At 43.3% G+C, this 20040-nt stretch overlaps 2 protein-coding genes and 1 pseudogene across 3 annotated transcripts; 1 reads left to right on the plus strand and 2 right to left on the minus strand.

Moving 5' to 3' along the window:
- Nucleotides 1-1683: 1683 nt before the first annotated feature.
- On the minus strand, nt 1684-2454 carry LOC136543055 (protein FAR1-RELATED SEQUENCE 5-like; annotated as a pseudogene).
- A 1387-nt stretch (nt 2455-3841) lies between these two features.
- LOC136544866 (uncharacterized) lies at nt 3842-5475 on the minus strand. Its single transcript, XM_066536933.1, has one exon. It carries the CDS (start codon nt 5408-5410, stop codon nt 4496-4498), a length of 915 nt encoding a protein of 304 aa, XP_066393030.1. The 5' UTR covers nt 5411-5475; the 3' UTR covers nt 3842-4495.
- A 2363-nt stretch (nt 5476-7838) lies between these two features.
- On the plus strand, nt 7839-13738 carry LOC136544867 (T-complex protein 1 subunit epsilon-like). 2 transcript variants are annotated; one of them, XM_066536935.1, is made up of 9 exons: nt 7839-8133; nt 9133-9451; nt 10058-10406; nt 10702-10834; nt 10913-10965; nt 11447-11553; nt 12654-12825; nt 12900-13013; nt 13298-13738. In XM_066536935.1, the coding sequence occupies exons 1-9, from the start codon at nt 7935-7937 to the stop codon at nt 13466-13468; spliced, it is 1617 nt and encodes a 538-aa protein (XP_066393032.1). In that variant the 5' UTR covers nt 7839-7934; the 3' UTR covers nt 13469-13738. The 2 variants fall into 2 exon arrangements, with proteins under 2 accessions (XP_066393032.1, XP_066393031.1); XM_066536934.1 differs by lacking the exons at nt 12654-12825; nt 12900-13013; nt 13298-13738 and adding an exon at nt 11984-12168 and having other exon boundaries at nt 11447-11549.
- The last annotated feature ends 6302 nt before the right edge of the window (nt 13739-20040 follow it).

A 20040-nucleotide genomic window follows, 5' to 3' on the forward strand; every position in this document is an offset into this window, starting at 1 on the left:
GCTGGACCGGACGCTGGCGACAAACCGACCGGACGCAGGACAACAGCGTCCGATCGAGTACAGAGAGGTTCCAGAACGGTGAACTTGCGACCGGGCGTGTCCGGTGGCAGGTGACCGGACGCTGGCAGTGTCCGATCAGTTGTTCGCGGTTCAACGGTCGGGACGACCGGACGCGTCCGATCAGGACAATTTCAGCGTCCGGTCAGTAGCAGAAAAGCGGGATTTCGTCCCCAACGGCTACTTTCTCAGTGAGGCTTATAAATACAACCTCCAACCGGCCAAATGAGTTGTGTGGAGCTGAGGAAACATGTCAAGGGCGTTGATACACCATTTTAGTGTTTCATTAGGTGATTAGCGTAGGTGCTTTGCGAAGTGCTTAGGTTGATTAGACCACCGCTTATGCACTTGCTCTAGGTTTAGGCCTAGTGTTTAGTGAGGTTTGCATACCTCTTACCACTCGGTGCTTGCGCGCACCATTGTTGTACATCGGAGGGGCTTGTAGTCTTGCGACATCACACCAACCGCGTTTGTGGTGTGGCCGCCACCGTGTACCGGAGGGAACAAGGCCTGCGATGTTTCGGCCGGAAGCTTAATAGTGAAGATGGCGGGGAGCATCCGGGAGAGGCTTGCCAGAAGGCACGTCAGAGACCCACTTGCGTGTGGGGAAGGCCCGAGGCTATCCACGGAGTTACCCGACCGGAAGCTTGGCCCTTGCGAGGGGCTCCAACGAGGACTAGGGGGAAGCTTGCGTGCTTCTCGATACCTCAGTAAAAATACCGAAGTTGTCGATGGGAGTTTGCATATCTCTACCTTGCTCTTTAGCTTCCGCATTTACTTTGTTTACATTACTTCATTTGCGGTAGAGATAGCAACACACTAGCAAAACCGTAGTTGTACATTTAGATAGTTTATATATTGCATAGGTTTTGCTAGGGTTAGAAAAAGAGGCCATAATTTAGAGTTAGATTTTTAAGTTGCCTAATTCAACCCCCCCTCTTAGGTGTCATGGTCCCCTTCACTTGCACCGCTCTTCCAAAATATTTTAAGAACCGAATGATGTCAAAATCTGATTTCAGATAGTTTTTCAAGTTACTATTGAAACTCTCACTTAATTATGTGCTTTTCATACCCAATGTGAAAATATCCCTCATATAACATCCAGCCCATTTTTCCTTAAACTTGTAGATGCTATCAAGCCATGACACTCTCTTATTGTCAACCTTATTCCTCATGATATTAAATGCTTCTTCAAAGGCTATCTTGTCCTCAATGCTATACATGCAAGCACTAAAATCTGTTAAAACATGTGATTCTTCATCTTCATCATTTTTCTTATTGCATAAGTGCTTGATTGCATTTTGCATTATGTGATGAGTGCACAGCCCATGCCTAGCTTCTGTGAATACCTCATTAATAGCATTTCCCATTGTAGTGTCTTGATCAGTAAATATAGCTCTAGGTTGTTTCCCATTGTGTGCAGCTAGAAAAGCTTTAAATAGCCATATAAAAGATGCACATGTTTCATCAATATAGAAGAGCAGCTCCGAAAATAACGGTCTCTCTGTATTGATTGAATCCAACAAAAACACCAAAAGACCTATATTCTTTGTTTGTGCCAAAAGTAGTGTCAAAAGTCACCACATCACCAAAGTGAGCATAATCAATTATCATCTTAGCATCAGCCTAGAAAATATTAGTTATATGTTCTTCCACATCTAATTGTAGAGCATAGTGGAAAGAAGGGTTCTCAGAGATCTTGTCTTGAAAATACTTCAACATGCTTCCTGCCTGACCATATTCCAACTCTCTTTGATGCCTCCCTTGCAAGTAATTTTTTTTATCACGACAAGTGTAGCTGAGATTCATTGGTCCTCCAACTTGGCGACTAGCCAACTCATGTGTAGCTTTTGGCCTAATTCCTAAATCATCGGCAGCCTCAATTTCAAAAGCTTGCACTTCTGAAATCTTTCTTTGTGATAGCATCAAATGGAAGGTTTGTGGCAAGTGAAGAACATGATTGTGCACAACAATTAGATCAAGCACTTCATAATTCTCTGTAACTTGATTTAATGTAAGAGTCATACAAACCGGACAACCTGTTCTTGTTTCTGCTCGAGGATTCTTTGTGATGTGATCTCTCTTATCTCGTGCTCAAAAACCCTCCTTGGCACACACATATCTACGTGAAGTTACCTTTTCATCAAATCTGCTTTCATTTGTGTACCTTTTTCTAACCTCAAAACCTGCATGACCTCCATAGTTTACCCAAAATGACCAAGCATCATCCAAGTTTCTAAATTTCTGACCAACTTGAGGTACCCAGCTAGGATTCACATTCTCTCTATACATGAAAAAGATGCATTCTCATTGCTCGCATCTGAGTATAGACAATACAAGAATCATCCAAGTTTGAAATGTGAACATAACTTACTTGTTGGGTTGTGCTTGTGCCATTGAATCTTAACTGGATTCTGACCAGAACATCAGCACCAGCCTGCAGCGAGCCAGCGACGAGAGAGGAGCCACGCCGACAGCATGAAGCGGACCGAAGCGGACGAAGGTGAAGCAGATGCACGAACGTAGACGTAGCTGGGCATGCGGCGTCGTAGATGCGAGCAAAGCTAGGTCGGCGGCTGAGATGTGGCCGGAGCTAAAGCGGCGGCGGCGCAGACTCAAGAAAAAGCTGGGCAGGCAGCAGCGCGCGCGCGGGCGAAGCAGAGCAGCAGATCGCGTGGACACGGGCGCAGCTCAGCAGCAGACCGCGTGGACGCGGACGCGGTTGGGGCAGCGGTGGCGCGGACGCTCTGCTGCGGCGGTGCGCCAATCCCACCCAAAATTATCCCGTACACCGTCCGTATCACGCCAATTTTTCCCAGCGGCCGTAGGAACAAGTTAGGCGTAGGTCATTCCTTAACCTGAGCTGGGCCTTATTTGAGCCACGAAACGTAACTGGGCTGTGATTTGCGAGGTGGAAAGGTGCTCTTATATCAACCGTTGGATAGAAAATGAATGGCATCGGGGGGGGGGGGGGGCGCAAGTTACCCATGACTTGCCTTCAGTCATTTAGACAATCGGAGCCGTCGCTCAGGTAGGCACCTCCTCGCCGCGCGCACCTACTGATGCTTGAACTGCCTCGTGGACTCATCGTCACCAGCAAAGTCGGCGAGGGCTCACGCTACGCCTGACCTCCGCCAGGGACGCACCTCGGCGTTCCCGGGGCAGTGGGGCACGCCGCCGTGTTCGAGCTCGAACAAGACGTAGTCGGTCCACAGGGGACGCCCGGTGCTCCCCTGTATAAAATTTCTAGTTTAATTTGTGGATAATGGTTTTTTAATCCATCCCCTTATTTATGAACCTATTTGCTAGAATATGGTTTGGTTAATTTTTGCTATCAGCAACAGATGTCTGGCTCATACAAATGCTTAAGTACACAAACAAGACATATAAGACTTGTTCCTTTTATTCAACACGGATGATACACAAACTTAGTAAAGCATATACATGAAGCCATGCTAATGGAAACATACACGAGAACAAGTGGGTACACATATAAGTTCATACACAGTGGTACGACGTGTATATAGTTCACTATTACACAAAAGGTATTACTTGCTCATAGCGAAGCTTTAGGTTGTATGCACGTGGATCGGTGCCATTATCCTCTTCTTAGTTTCCTTCCACGATTCTCATGTCAATTGGTGGCTAAAGAGGCGGTGGCTCTGTCTTTGATGGTTGTGGTTTGGGGTTTGGCTCTGGTGTAGGTTTAGGGCTTGTCTGAGGCTCTGGCTTGGATGGATCAGGCTGGGGTTTTGGGCTTGGCTCGGGCTTTTGGCTTGGATGGTTCATGTTGGGGTTTTGGCTTCGGCAAAGGCTACAGGCTTGGATCAAGCTCAAGCTTTGGTTTTGGCTCAGGCTCTAGTGGGGGTTCAGGGATCGGATGGGGTGCCGGCCTTGGTGGTACTGGCGTTATTTTCAGGCCAAGTGAAGGTTTGGGGCTTTGTTGAGGCTCTGGCCAAGGTTTAGGTCCCAGTGTAGGCTTAGGTCTTGTCTCAAGATTTGGTTCTGGTTTTGGTTTAGGTTGTGATGCAGGATTTGGATCAGGCTGTGATGTGGGTTCTAGTTTAGGATTTGAAAGTGGTTGTGGTGTGGGTACGGGCTCAGGCCATGGTATTGGCTTAGGTTCTAGCTCTGGGTCTGGCTGTGGTGTTGGTTTTGGTTCAGGATTTGGAAGTGGTTATGGTGTGGGTATGGGTTCAGGCTGTGGGTTTGGCTTGGGTTCTGGCTCTGGGTTCGGTTGTGGTATTGGTTCTGGTTCAGGATTTGGAAGTGGTTGTGGTGTGGGTATGGGTTCAGGCTGTGGTATTGGCTTGGGTTCTGGCTCTGGGTTCGGTTGTGGTGTTGGTTCTGGTTCAGGATTTGGAAGTGGTTGTGGTGTGGGTATGGGTTCAGGATGTGGTAGATTTGGAAGTGGTTGTGGTGTGGGTATGGGTTCAGGCTATGGCAGATTTGGAAGTGGTTGTGGTGTGGGTATGGGTTCAGGATGTGGCAGATTTGGAAGTGGTTGTGGTGTGGGTATGGGTTCAGGCTGTGGCATTGGCTTGGGTTCTGGGTTTGGGTCCGGCTGTGGTGTTGGTTCTGGTTCAGGATTTGGAAGTGGTTGTGGTGTGGGTATGGGTTCAGGCTGTGGCATCGGCTTGGGTTCTGGGTTTGGGTCCGGCTGTGGTGTTGGTTCTGGTTCAGGATTTGGAAGTGGTTGTGGTGTGGGTATGGGTTCAGGCTGTGGCATCGGTTTGGGTTCTGGGTTTGGGTCCGGCTGTGGTGTTGGTTCTGGTTCAGGATTTGGAAGTGGTTGTGGTGTGGGTATGGGTTCAGGCTGTGGCATCGGCTTGGGTTCTGGGTTTGGGTCCGGCTGTGGTGTTGGTTCTGGTTCAGGATTTGGAAGTGGTTGTGGTGTGGGTATGGGTTCAGGCTGTGGCATCGGCTTGGGTTCTGGGTTTGGGTCCGGCTGTGGTGTTGGTTCTGGTTCAGGATTTGGAAGTGGTTGTGGTGTGGGTATGGGTTCAGGCTGTGGCATCGGCTTGGGTTCTGGGTTTGGGTCCGGCTGTGGTGTTGGTTCTGGTAGTGGATTTGGATCTGGTTGTGGTGTGGGTTTAGGTTCAGGCTGTGGCATTGGCTTGGGTTCCGGCTCTGGGTCTGGCCGTGGTGCGGGTTCTGGTTGAGGCTGTGGTGTAGGCTTGGGATCCGGCTTTGGGTTCGGTCGTGGTGTGGGTTTTGGTTTACGTTGCGGTATTGGTCTAGGTTGTGGTGGCTTTACGTCAATCACCCTACTATGAGCAAGATCAAGAACACTTGCAGCCAGTGTAATGGCTAGGGCTAAGTGGAAACATAGTGAGAGGAGGGCAGACCTCATAGTCGATCGCCACTAGTCCCCCAAGACGCGCGTTTGATCTATCTCACTCTAATCGCTTTCTCTTCTCCTCCAGTGCAAGCTGTGGGCGCTAGCTTGTGCATAGATGGTATGAGCGGCATGGGTGATTTATAGGCATGGAAAGCCAATCGGCGTCCATGCATCTCCCGGCCCTGTGCGTGATTTTTGCCATGGCACTAGGTATAATATCGTAGCAGCTTTTGGATCGGATGTGTGCAACTTTAGCGCTTGCCACACAAATCACTGTAGATTGGATGATCGGATCAGACGACCTAACTTAATTTGACAGAGATTTGCATGCAATGGATACATGCTGTTATTGTATTTAAAAACGTAGTGCGGACGTGCACGAGCTAGCTAGTTAGTGAGTGGAGAGAACGTCATGCTCATGCATACTGGATCGGGGGCTTCATCGCAACGTATTTTTTTTACCAGCAGCAACCACTATTTTTTTTTTGAAACTATATATATACTGTTAGTACCTCTATCTACTGTCGATCATGCAAGCAAAGCGTGCGTGTCCCGCGCGGCACGCGTGCATAAAGCTCACTCTCTGAAGTCCCTTTTCCTTTTGTTTTCCATCAATTGGCATTAGCTAGGCTAATGGCCAGTCCACGACAGTAAAAAAAGATTGTCACCTTTTGATCCCAATAGCAGCTCCCCGCTCCACTCAAAACAAAACAAAAAGCAGCTCCCAACTCTACTCACCTGTCCTTCTCTCGTGGGGTTGTCGATCCCCAGCTGCGAGTGAAAAATGTTAGGCTGGTTTTATCTCTCCTACTTCTCTTATTTTGCATATGCATGGATCTCAGTTCCATGATTTGTATCTCGTAGGCCTTGCATCCACCCAACACATATGGATTGAAGCGAATCCGACTACATCCAAACAAGTCATAAGGGGTAAACTATTTCAATTTGTCCAATTTACACCTTTAAAAGTTTTTTTTGCTTTTGTTTCTCTATGTACAACTTTTGTTCTAATTTTCAAGGTGACAGAAGACATCATATTTTGTGTCAGAAAGTACATTATGAATTATTCTCATTATGTTTTGTACGCTAATGTATCTCTAGTGTTAATTTATTATTAAATTCCCTGAGCTCTCAAAATAATGGCAAAAAATATATAGAAGATATATTTTTCTAACTTAGCTTATGATGTCATCTATCACTTCACCAAATTTCATATTAAAACTCAACTTATATATATGGAGAAACAAAATAACAATCCTGTTAAGAGGTAAACTAGACCAACTAAAAGGAGGGCGTAAATTTAACTAGATGTTAGTTTAGGGGGTTATCTGGATACAGGCTAAAGGTAGAAGGAGTAACTTGGACTTTCTCCATCCCATTTTCTAGTTTTTTCCCTTCTCTAAGTCGTCGCTAAGGTCTAGAATGGAAAAAAAGGTAATTTTAATTTATAAGCGATCATCATTCCATGATATATAAAGGTTAATTTGCTCGGTACAACATTACATTTTCATATACCAGATACAAGGAATCAAACATAGAGCCCAAAAATTAAAACTTGGTGCCTAATGACTTCCTTGGACGCTTTTGATTCACCTAGTGGCGTGTGTGCTAATCTCCTCTGTTTTGTTTTTTGCATCAATGAGTAGTGTTCTTGCACTCTATTACATTCCCCTTCTAAGAGTATTTCTAACATGAGTCCTTAAATTAGGGCTTTTTTTTTTTTTTGAAACTGGGTAGATGTATTACTCATGAGCTGATAGATCGTCATAAACAATTACATTGATACGTTCTGGGAGGGAGCTTAGGATTTGCTCGACTCCATCACACTCATACCCACTAGCAGCTATTTCATGAGTCACCCTATTACATTCTCTAGGCACACAGAGGCATTGGAAACAATTGAAATTTACATGCACCAAGAACTTTAGCTCAGCAACCAATCCTCCTGCCACACGGGCATCGAAGTCACTAGAGTAGAGCTGCAGGGCGTCAGTCTCGAGGGGCTCTTACTTTTGATTTGAGAGCAACTCTTATTTTTAAAGGAGCCACTATCAAAGGAGTTTGTTTTTATATTAGAAATAAAAATAGCGTAGATTAATATAAAAACATTATTTAAAAACATTTTAAAAATTGGGTTTAATTCTTTTTTTAGAAATAAAAATTGGGTTTACTGAGAGTGCATTGACTGATTCCTGGTTCCGTGGCAGCCAGATTGTGGTTCAGTAGCTGTCCTCACTGACATCTAGGGCCCGCTTACTTAACAGCCCATGGGCCAAATCGATGCAGAGCAGCGTGTGGCGTTTGGGCCTTATGGGCCGTACCGTCACCGAGAGCTCAAGTTCCCAGCCTATACAGACCACGGAGCCCACTAAGCCCAAAAGGAAATTGTGTCTCTCCCCTTGTTGGACTGGACCCCTAGAAGCACCGCCACACTCCCCCCCTCCCTCGCTCCCTCCCCGCCCGCACTCCACCCGCGCCGCGCCGCCGCCGCCTCTTACTCCGCCTCGGCCCCTCGGATCCGGACCGAGCGCCGGCCATGGCACTCGCCTTCGACGAGTTCGGGCGCCCCTTCATCATCCTGCGGGAGCAGGAGAAGAAGACGCGCCTGCGGGGGCTCGACGCGCAGAAGGCCAACATCGCCGCGGGCAAGGCCGTCGCGCGGATGCTCCGCACCTCGCTCGGCCCCAAGGGCATGGACAAGATGCTCCAGTCCCCCGACGGCGACGTCATCATCAGTATGCGTCTGCTCGGCTCTCTCCCTCCTCTTTTCTCTTCGTCTTGTGGACTGTAGCTCCTGATTTAGCTTCGGTGGAGGTTTTTAGTGCTAGGGTTTCTCGAGTGACACGTGCACGCCTTGAGATCTAGGTTCTGCGGGGCATTTGCTCGTATTAACGCTGCCGGTTTAGCCGATGCGGTTTCTAGTTTGTTGGTATAATTCCATTTCATTGTCAGCATAAGTTTACATGCTAGTTTGCCCCCATTTAGCTGCTGCAATGCTCAAATGAGGCGCCCCTACAGTTTAGGATCCGTGCAATAAATCAAGTTGGACAGAAGTTGTTGATTTGGGGATCTAGTTTGCTTGTTCAACCTAGATTTACAAGCTGTTTTGCGCCCCCAAGGGCGCACCCCTACAGTGAAGATCCGTACAGGAAATCAATTTGGACAGGAGGTGTTGATTTAGAGATCTACTTTTTGCTTGTTCAAAATGCCGTCTCGCTGTTCAGGGGTTCACACTTATAGATATATATAAGCTATCTCAATGCTCACTGCTTCCATTTGGGCCGTGTTTGGATCCCTATAGATAATAACTATATGCTAATAATTATCTCTTTTGGATCCAAACAGTTGCAACTAATAGACTAGCTAATTGTTAGTTGAACCTCTAGATAACAACTATCTCACTAGTTGAACCAAATTAGATAATGGCAGCTAATAGGTGGAGAAATAACTATCTCAATCAATTAGCTGTGTATCCAAACACCCTCCCAGCTAATAAGTAGCTTGCCAATTGTTAGCCAGCTAATATTAGCTATGTGCTATTAGCTAGCTAACTACTATCAGCTAATGGATCCAAACAGGGCCTTAGTGGGTTAATTTCGACAGGATGCTTTGATTTTAAGATCTAGTTCTGTGCTTTACAAGTTCACTTCGCAGTAATGTTAATGAGCTATCTCACTGACAAACAGTTCCTCAGTTACTTTGCTTACTGAATGGGCTGCCTTGTGAATTGCTAGCAAATGATGGGGCGACCATCCTGGAGCAGATGGATGTTGACAACCAGATTGCAAAGCTGATGGTGGAGCTGTCCCGTAGTCAAGACTATGAAATCGGGGATGGTACCACCGGGGTGGTAGTCATGGCAGGGGCTCTCCTCGAGCAGGCTGAAAAGCTTCTGGAACGTGGTATTCACCCCATTAGGGTGGCTGAAGGCTATGAGATGGCGTCAAGGGTAGCTTTTGATCACCTAGAACGTATCTCCCGAAGGTTTGAGTTCAGTGCAGACAACATTGAGCCCCTGGTTCAGACCTGCATGACAACTCTATCCTCAAAGATGTACGTCATAACAAATCCTCTGTTCAATCAGTCAGCCTTTGTGATGCAGATTTTTTCATTTCATTTATGTCCTTTAGTAATTCCTATATAGGGTTAATACTTAATAGCATTTCAGAGGAGCAATGAGAAATTTTCTTTTCTCTGTGTAGTGCTGTTGTGCCACTTTGTATTTTTTGGTAAAATTGAAAAAAGCTTTGTTAGGGAAGTAGTAACTTTTCAGGGTTCCCTCTTTATCTGACCTAACCAAACAGAATAGTTTTGAAGATTTCATTGGTTCTCACATGTTACTAATCCTTTTTTTTGTGAATGTATGCATGCTACTAATCATTGATTCATACCTGTAATAATTGTTCACTTCAATCTCAAGCTGATCTAAACCTATATTTGCTGTGTTCCTGGCCTCTCAAATTTTTACCATTTTCCTATGAAGCTCATTTCTATATGATGAATACACAATCTTTTTTCCCTTCATTTTACAACATCACCACCTGTTTGTCCCCCACCCCCCCTCCCCAGAAGTTATATTTTAGCTGCTTTAGAAAGATTTCAGTAGGTTCACTGTACAAAAACAGCATGTCTGATGTCTCAATTGTTCTTATTCTACAGTGTTAACCGTTGCAAGCAGGCATTGGCAGAGATTGCTGTCAAAGCAGTACTTGCGGTTGCAGATTTGGAGAGGAAGGATGTTAACTTGGATTTAATTAAAGTAGAAGGCAAGGTTGGTGGGAAGCTGGAGGACACTGAGCTTGTATATGGAATTATTGTTGACAAAGATATGAGCCATCCACAAATGCCAAAGAGAATTGAGGATGCTAATATTGCCATTCTGACATGCCCATTTGAGCCTCCGAAGCCTAAGACAAAGCATAAGGTCGACATTGATACTGTTGAGAAATTCCAGACACTGCGTGAGCAAGAGCAGAAATACTTTGATGAAATGGTTCAGAAGTGCAAGGTAAACACTAAACTACTTTTAGTATTACAGAATATCAATGTTGTTGATACCTGAGTGATGATGTTTCTTGCATGCATAACTATCATATTGTTCTGGACGTGATATTCGTAGTTGAAATAATTTATGTTGTTATTTTGCTTAGTTACATTGTTTCCCATGGTTTTGTAGCAATTATCATAATGAATTTTGAAAGGCATCTTGAAATCTTTTAATTGGTTATTATGGGTAATTTGAATTATTCATTTAATATGATGTCTTCGCTTTGCTAAATAATTATCCACATTATTTTCTGTAGGATGCTGGTGCAACCCTGGTTATTTGTCAGTGGGGTTTTGATGATGAAGCCAATCATTTGTTGATGCACAGAAATCTGCCAGCTGTCAGATGGGTTGGTGGTGTTGAATTGGAATTGATTGCCATTGCTACAGGTCAACATGCTGCTATATCTCACTCTTATGTGACTATGAATTGCGTGTGGTGACATTCCCTTACATAACTGACTGCAGGAGGACGGATTGTTCCGAGATTCCAAGAGTTGAGTCCTGAAAAGCTTGGGAAGGTACCACTCTTCTGTATACGTTCATAGTTTATTTTCAGTCATATGGAATATGCATAGGTTGATGCTGCAGTGTTTAGTACACAATTTTGGTGTCCCAGTTTGCATGAATCTGAAATTAGTTAAGATTAGGGATTATTCATAGACACTGTGCTTGCCTCTATATTTTACCATATTTTAAAAGCAACTGTTTATACGTTTCTGACTAACTTGTAGTTGGATAGAAAGCTAAACTTATTTATTGTTGGTTGTTAGGATAATTGATATGTACTAACTTTTAACTTTGTGAGTTTGTGAGGGTGATTTGATTTTTAGCTGGCCAGTAAACTAAATCTTTAACCTTCATCAAGGTTAATTAACATGCCATTATTGATAGCTTAGCACATTCCTTTTTAAATGCCCATACATAGAAAATACTCTAGTCATTTTTGCTGTATTGCAAGTAGCTATCTGTTACACGATTTTGCTTGGTCTTTTTCGCTAGGCTGGATTAGTCAGGGAGAAATCATTCGGAACAACAAAGGACCGGATGCTTTACATTGAGCAGTGTGCCAATTCCAGAGCTGTAACTATTTTCATTCGTGGTGGTATGTTCTGATGCATTATCCTTTTTTGTTCTTTCATATTAACATATACCTGTGTTTATCTCCATTACAAGGTCATTTGTGTTTAATTTTAATTAACACATCAACTTTTATCTGAGCTAGAGATAATTCACAGTGAAAGTGATTCTATATCTTTTGTGAAAGCTGTTGCTATGTGGTGTATTCTGATTGCACTGTCCAATTAAGTAGTTATACTTTAATAACTTTTGGTATCAATCCTGCATCACAAACCTAGATCATACAAAATTTGTAGACAAATGACTTTTGGTATCAATCCTGCATCACAAACCTAGATCATACAAAATTTGTAGACATCATTTGTCGGACAATAAACTTACAATAACTATGCTCGCTGTTAGATCATATCGGATAGGCCCTGATGTGAGTCTGTTATATAACTAACTGCTGCTGTGCAGGGAACAAAATGATGAGAGACTTTTCTCTGTGTGCCCTTATAAAAGATCGTAATTCCTTGTGTGCCCCTGAAAAAATTCAGCGGTCTTCAGCGCCACTACTTCAACTTTTTCGTGTCATCCATGCCACTTCCGTCAGTTTGGGCTCTAACGCCGTTAAACTGCAGGTGTGAAAAGACGAAAATGCCCTTAAGTTCAAATATGTTATTAATTTTTTTTGAGCATCTTAACGACTTCAAATGAAAAAACTCAAAACTAGAAAGTTGTAGATCTCGTCGAGATCTATAATTTTCATATAATTTTTTTTTTCATTTAATTTCGCAAAAAAAATATGATTTGATATGATTAATATATCTTAGAAAAATCATATTATTTTTTTTGCGAAATTAAATGAAAAAAAAATTTATATGAAAATTATAGATCTCGACGAGATCTACAACTTTCTAGTTTTGAGTTTTTTCATTTGAAGTCGTTAAGATGCTCAAAAAAAATTAATAACATATTTGAACTTAAGGGCATTTTCGTCTTTTCACACCTGCAGTTTAACGGCGTTAGAGCCCAAACTGACGGAAGTGGCATGGATGACACGAAAAAGTTGGAGTAGTGGCGCTGAAGACCGCTGAATTTTTTCAGGGGCACACAGGGAATTACGATCTTTTATAAGGGCACACAGGGAAAAGTCTCAAATGATGATAGAGGAGACCAAGCGCAGTCTTCATGATGCTCTTTGTGTGGCAAGGAATCTGATCCGGAATAACTCAATTGTGTACGGCGGTGGCTCAGCAGAGATATCTTGCTCAATTGCTGTTGAAACTGCTGCAGATCGGCACCCTGGAGTTGAGCAGGTATTTGTTGACTTTGGAGCTTCTGTTTGAAAAAGGATGCAATCTGTTCCTTCTGATTGTGTTTTTCTTTGCAGTATGCTATCAGGTCATTCGCTGATGCATTAGATGCTGTTCCACTAGCCTTAGCTGAAAACAGTGGTTTGTCACCCATTGATACCTTAACTGCGGTAAAAGCTCAACAAGTTAAGGTATTGAACTTTGTATACCCCTTGCTTTAAAGTCGACTCTACATCCTTTTACTTGTCAGTCAGATCATGCCCAACTCTTGGGTTTGTTCAAGTGTCACTACCAATAAGTAACAAGTGCGTCTATAGAGTCTGGCTAAATATTACTCAGTGTGGTTGCTGCAGCACTTGATCTATTGTCATGTCATGCTCTTTTGTAGTGTTGCAAAATGGTTGTGTTGCTGTTCCATTACTTCTAAATTCTTGTTTGCAAACTCTGGTAACATGATTACTGAACACCTTTGCAGGAGAGCAACCCCCACTGCGGCATAGACTGCAATGATGTTGGCACCAACGACATGAAAGAACAGAACGTCTTCGAGACCCTGATTGGCAAGCAGCAACAGATCTTGCTTGCCACTCAGGTGGTGAAGATGATCCTGAAGATCGACGACGTCATCTCACCGTCCGAGTACTGACGAAGCCTGAAGGAAAAAGGAACGGACGACTATGCTGGATGACAGTTTAGTAGGCAGCATTGCTGATGTGTTGATTGGTTTACTCTCTGTATCTTATATGAGCTGCCTACCACTTTTTGTGTGACGCTTGCGGAAATTGTTTGTATTGCACGATATAGCATCGAGGTTGTGTTTGGAAGTAGTCTAGACACTAGACAATCCTTTGTGCCTTCCCTTCAGGGTTGAGATGGTTGCAGTATTGATGCTTTTGTAGTGTTTTCACCGCTTGGCTGAAGATGTCTTTTTGTTTGATGAATGCAATAGTTCCGACGTCCGACGCCCTCATGAACAAAATGCAATAGTTCATCCTTTGGTTTATCTGGACAAATTGTTGAAATCCGAAAGGGTTATCTCACCAAAACACATCATCTGCTGTCTACGATCCCTGCTGGCACCTTTGAATTTTTTTGGAAGTAAAACGAGTTGAAGAATCGCTTGTTTTGGAAGTACAATGAGTTTTTTTTTACAACAAAGTAAAATGAGCTGGAGTAATGCTTTGTGATATCTGGGTCATCATCATGTGGGCGGACGATGAGATCTTCACTATTGATCCTCCCCTCTCCCCTCCCGAGTCCCGATGCTCCATACCAGGTCAGCACCGCACACTCCGTATGTTGACTTCGAGGGGAGGGGTCAGGACTCGCGTCGCCGCACCCAGGGAGCGATGCGGGGGGCAGTTTTTTATGAGGAACACGCTATCCCAGTACCTGAGCATCCGCAACGGTATCTAAAAAAAATACTCCCTAAATACAAGTTTTTTAACCTTTGCAAAATATATTGGAAGATGTAAAAAAAAGCTACAACTCCAACAGTTTTTAAAATCTCACGCCTAAAAGATAGAAGGTAATTTTACATCAGGAATTCTAAACTATTTCTAAATTACGCTAATCATTTTTATACTTTATTTCTCTTTTGTACATTTGCATCAGGAACCCTATCCTACTTTTTTTTTCTTCCCCATGCCCTTCCACCTCCAGATTGGCATGACGATACGCGCGTGTAACTATACGCGCATATGGATGGTTTTTTTCCGAGTGCCAAAAGTTTGGGAGGTGGGTTTGGAAGTTGTTTTTAAATAAGTTTTTTTCAATCTTGCCAAAATTCCTGGATTGGGAGATTGTTTTGAGTGCTCTTCCCAAGAATTTCTTCCCAAAAGCATGGAGTTTTTCAACTCGCCAAAAAGTATTTGGAGGAATAAATAAGACCATCTCCAACAGTTTTCAATAACCCACTCCTAAAATATAGAAGATAATTTTACATCAGAAATCCTATACTATATCTAAATTATCCTAACCACCTTTATATATTCTTTGTCTCTTGTACATTTGCATCAGAAACCTTTTTTCTACTCTTTATTCTTTCGCCGCCCTTCCACCTTTAGATTGGCCGAAGTATACGGGTGTTTGGATTGCCGCGGGAGAAGATACGTGCGACCTAGAGTCCGCACATCTTTACGTGCAAGGGGTGTTTTTTTCCCAAGTACCAAAAGATTGGGAGGTGAGTTTGAGAGTTGTTGAAGATGGATTTTTTTATTCTTCCTAAAAATCATGAATTGGGAAGGATTATTGGGTACTCTTGGAGATGCTCTCATCTCCAACAGTATCTAAAAAATACTCCCAAAAAACATGTTTTCCAACCTTTGCAAAATATATTGGGAGGCATAAGAAAGCTACAACTTCAATAGTTTCCAAAATCTCACGCCTAAAAGATAGAAGGTAATTTTACATCAGGAATGCTAAACTATTTCTAAATCATACGAACCACTTTTATACTTTCTTTTCTTTTGTACATTTGCATCAGGAACCCTGTCCTACCTTTTTCTTTCTTTCTCGCGTCCTTCCACCAAGATTGGCGCGGCAATACGTGCGCGTATATATTTGCGCGTGGGGGTGGTTTTTCCCAAGTGCCAAAAGATTGGAAGGTGAGCTTGGGAGTTATTGGAGATGAGTATTTTTTTTTCAATCTTGCCAAAATTCCTAGATTGGGAGATTGTTTCGGGTACTCTTGGAGATGCTCTACTCCCTTGTTACTTGCCGCCCAATGATTCACATATACCAACGGTCTTTGATCTCGTTGCACAACACCATTTAGAAAAGAGTAAAATTCGTTGGTGGTCCCTAAACTTGCACGCTAGTGTCATCTAGGTCCTCATCTCTCTAATTCGATTTATGGGTCCCTATGCTTGTATGACATTGTTACCTAGCCCCCTAACTCTCAAATTTTGATATTTGAATCATATAACTTTTATGAAGGTGTTAGCAAAGGTCCTCAAACTTACACATCAACAAACATATGACACTAATGTGGCATGCTAGTTATGCGTTGCCATGCAAGTTTAGGGACCTAGATGACACCGTTATACAAGTTTTGGAATTCAAAAATCAAAATTTGAGAGTTAGGGACCTAGATGACACCGCCGTACAGGTTCATGGACCCGTAAATCAAGTTTTGAGAGTTAGGAACCCAAATGGCAACGTCATACAAGTTTAGGGACCGCTGATGCATTTTACCTTTTTAAAAGAAACACAGATGCCAAATATATCGCTACAATGTTCAAATATACAATAGATTCATGTTTTGATCTCAACATTATTTGTGGGCGCAAAAGACGACCACACACCGACGCTAGATCGCACATACAGCAGATCGCAAAAACACACACTGGACGGTCCGACATTTCTGAGATTGCAAGCATCATGCGATCTACGTCGTGGCTGGAGATCGACGTTAACTGTAGATGGCGAAAACGTGAGCATCGGACGATCCGACAGTTGGCGAGATGTGAACACCAGATGATCTCACTATAGCTTCGCCACCCGCGGTTTTGAGCATAGGATGGTCCGGCTGCGTTGGGATGTGAGCGTCGGACTGTCCGGCCAGTTGTTTTGGCCGATGTAACAACAGATGCACATTGGGGTTTAGAAGAGTTTAGAGTAAAAACTAATGGCAAGAAGATAACAATAGTATTGCTGGATCGATTGGATAGCCCAATCTTTCATGACGGTCCGACAACGTCTATCCCAGAGGTAAAGTTCGAATACATTATGAGAAAACAACTTAGAAACAAATATGGAAACAAAGGGCCTATTTAGATTTCAGCTGCTAAAAATTAGCACTATGTTTGGATGCTAATTAGAAGGATTAAACGAGAACTAATATTAAAACTAATTGCATAAGCGGTGACTAATTGGCGAGACGAATCTATTAATCCTAATTAGGCCTTGATTAGCCTATGTTTACTGTAGCATCATATAAGCTAATCATGTCATAATAAGGATTAATAAATTCGTCTTATTAATTAGTCACCATTTATGCAATTAGTTTGAAATTAGTTCACGTTTGATCCTTGTAATTACTATCTAAACATAGTGCTAATTTTTAGTACTAGCCCAAAGTCTATCTCAGACCTGTTGTGGACGACGCACGCACCAGATAGGTCGACGCTCGCTGTGTGGCTTGCGCATCAGACTGTTCGGTGCTTGCCCTTTTGTGTGGGCCTGCCCTTTTTTGGTGCGAAACAACATTGTAACACAATGGCTAGGAAAATAGAAAGAGGATGTAGGAGCACAAGGGTTCCTACTAGCATATGCATATGCATGCACACTACACGTACCACAACCCCAGAATAACGACGCTCCATCGGTATGTATAGGTCGATATAGCGACGTACCATCGGTCGGTATAGGTCTATGCCGACACTTACTTGAAGTCGCTAAAAGTGGTGTTGGTATAGACCTATGCCGACCGACATGTTTATAGCGACCGACAGCCTGATGCCTTAGGAGCTATAAATACCGACAAATAGTTTGAGGCTATAAATACTTTTAGCAACCAACAGTCCAACTCGACATTTACATAGAGACAATATATATGTTGGTAATCAGCATTACATAATAACCCAAAAATAATCTGTTATCAATGCGCACACATTCATTACAACATATATTAACCATACATACATGGAACATCAAAAAATATTAGCACAGACCATTGACCACTGATTCATTCCTATATGAGTAGCCCAATGTAAGGTCGGTCAGATTCAACATCATAAGTACAGAATATATTAGAAGCTCGCAAACATGAAGTTTGTGCATGAGCAAGCCATCGACATCCCTACATCTACCTCATGTGACCAAAGTCATACATCCACCACTTGTGACCAAAAGCTTAGCTCACTAACACCTAAAGCCACTGCTCGAATTTCAGTAACAGTGAGCTCATAGTCACATCTCTAATAGGTTCAAAACAAAACACAGCTTCGATGAACACTTTCCTGTGGACACCATCAGGTATGCTGCCTAGGACCTTGCAGGACCGCCTGAAATATAGTATGAATATCCAATTAGCGACAACTTTTACCAAAGTTGGAGAAAGACATCCAATAATATTATTCTAACTAATTGCTAACCCATAATAATACTTAGATGTTTCATTTTTCAATTTTCAGTGCATTATATATAGACACACACACACTTCATTCTACATCCCATTATCCCTTCGAGGTTACTAGTGCCAAAAAATATATATAAATGAAGAGTGGTTGCTGTGTATCAGTTAGGCTAAGCTTTGTTTGCTAAATGCTAAGTCAATATCTCCACTACAGAGATTTGGTAGACAAGAAGCTTCAATTGCAGATTTTTACATAAGCCAAACATAGTTCAAAAATGTTTGTTTTGATTTCTGACTAAGTGAATAAAACTTTTGAAGTAATGATTTCTGATTAAGTGAATGAAACTTTTGAAGGAATGAAACACAATTCTCAGCTAGTAATTACAGTGTATCAGCATCACAAATAGCAGTTTGGTGAAAGTAAAATTCAGAAAAAAAATATCTGCAGTAGACTGGGATGAATGTGATGCCTTGCTAACCCTCAACTATTAGAAATATCATTAATTAGAAACTTTGTTCACTTATCACATATATGAATAAAAAAAACAAAGACAAGTCTAGTTTATTACTCTATTGTATGGCCACTGAACTGGCATTGGCTTAGCATCAGCCAAAGTCTCAATGTCACCATAAGGGCAAGGCAGCATTGTATCCCTTTTAATCACAACCTTCACAACAACTTCACAAAATAGCCTTCCAAGAGGTTGGCCTCCTAGTACATTGCTTGGATTTGTTGAAATAACTACTGCCTTAGCCACAGCTTCTGGCTGCAACAAGACATATAATGTTACCTTCTTTCCAACCTGAAATGGTTTATGCACTTGTCAGCAAATATTGAACAATTGTATACAACTACTAGAACTGAAAGCACCGTTACATTAAGAAAATTACAAGTTCAGTAGGTGAAACACGAGAGGCTTTATTCTTCTTTGTTGGGGCTACTTTTTTATGGGACTCGTAGTGCTGCACTCCCGATGAAGATCAATTGATCCTCCACAACACTGTGCACAGAGGAAGCAGGAGCACGCTGCGCACATGGGGCAGGAGCAGGCTGGGCATATGTATATGTATGATTACATTTGGCAATTGAGAATTTTTACAATGGTTGTCGAAAAATGGACGGCTCACGAGGACCGATCCGACGACTAAAAAGGCAGAGGAGCCAAGAGAAACTAATTTGAGAGGCACCGGGAGGAACTTAGTGTGTATTAAATGGTGAGACCATACGCACCGGGTGCATACTAAAATTGGTGGGATCAGCACCTGACAAAAAGTGGAAAATTTTCTATGTTTGATTTTTATGTAATTAAGGATAGAATGGTAAATCTATAATAGAAAAATAATGTTTTGGGTAGCACAGAGATGATTGACGTTGTATAGTCTGTCATGTATAATTCTCCGTCAGACCAGGCCCGGCCCTCTCTCGTCGCTTTGTTCGTGCAGCGGCGGCGGGTGAGGTTGAGGTCGAGGTTCAGGACGAGGGCGGTGGCGGCGGCTGCGAGGGTGAGGGTGAGGGCAGGGCTGCGGCGGCCAGGGCTCCTCACCAGTCCCCGGCGAGTGGCGGCACCGCGTAGATCCGACGATGGCGGTGGACGAGACGAGATCCAGGTCCGAGGTGGCGCACCTGCTCTGCGTGCCGCTTCTCCTCGTCTTCGTCCCGCTGCGCCACCTCCATCGCCACCTCCTCGCCAGCCTACCGCCGAGTGTGCTCGCCGACGCCGTGCTCTTCGCCTACGCCCACCTCTGCCCCCCCCACCTCGCCGCACAACTCCTCCACTCCCTCCGCCGCCGTGGGTGCGTCTGCCCCTCCCTCCAGGCAGCCAACGCCGTGCTCTCTGCACTTGCGCGCAGTCCGTCAACGACACCGTGGGCAAGGTGGAGGAGGACCTGAACAACCTCCCCTACTACACCTACCGCAAGTCATAGTGTAACAATTCCCTGCCCTTTTCAGTTTTTTCAGGTTTTAGTCTCATGTCATAGGACTGTTGGACAGGATGACATGAGCAGTACAAAAGATGTGAGAAAAGAGCAAGAGCTGACCGAATTACTAATTAAATTTTCAAGTTGCAATGCACTAGATTACTTGTCCACATGATATAGGTACCAGTTAACACAAATTAGGTTATCAGTAACTTTCCAAT

This window comes from Miscanthus floridulus, chromosome 3 (assembly GCF_019320115.1).
Source record: "Miscanthus floridulus cultivar M001 chromosome 3, ASM1932011v1, whole genome shotgun sequence".
NCBI lineage: Eukaryota > Viridiplantae > Streptophyta > Magnoliopsida > Poales > Poaceae > Miscanthus > Miscanthus floridulus.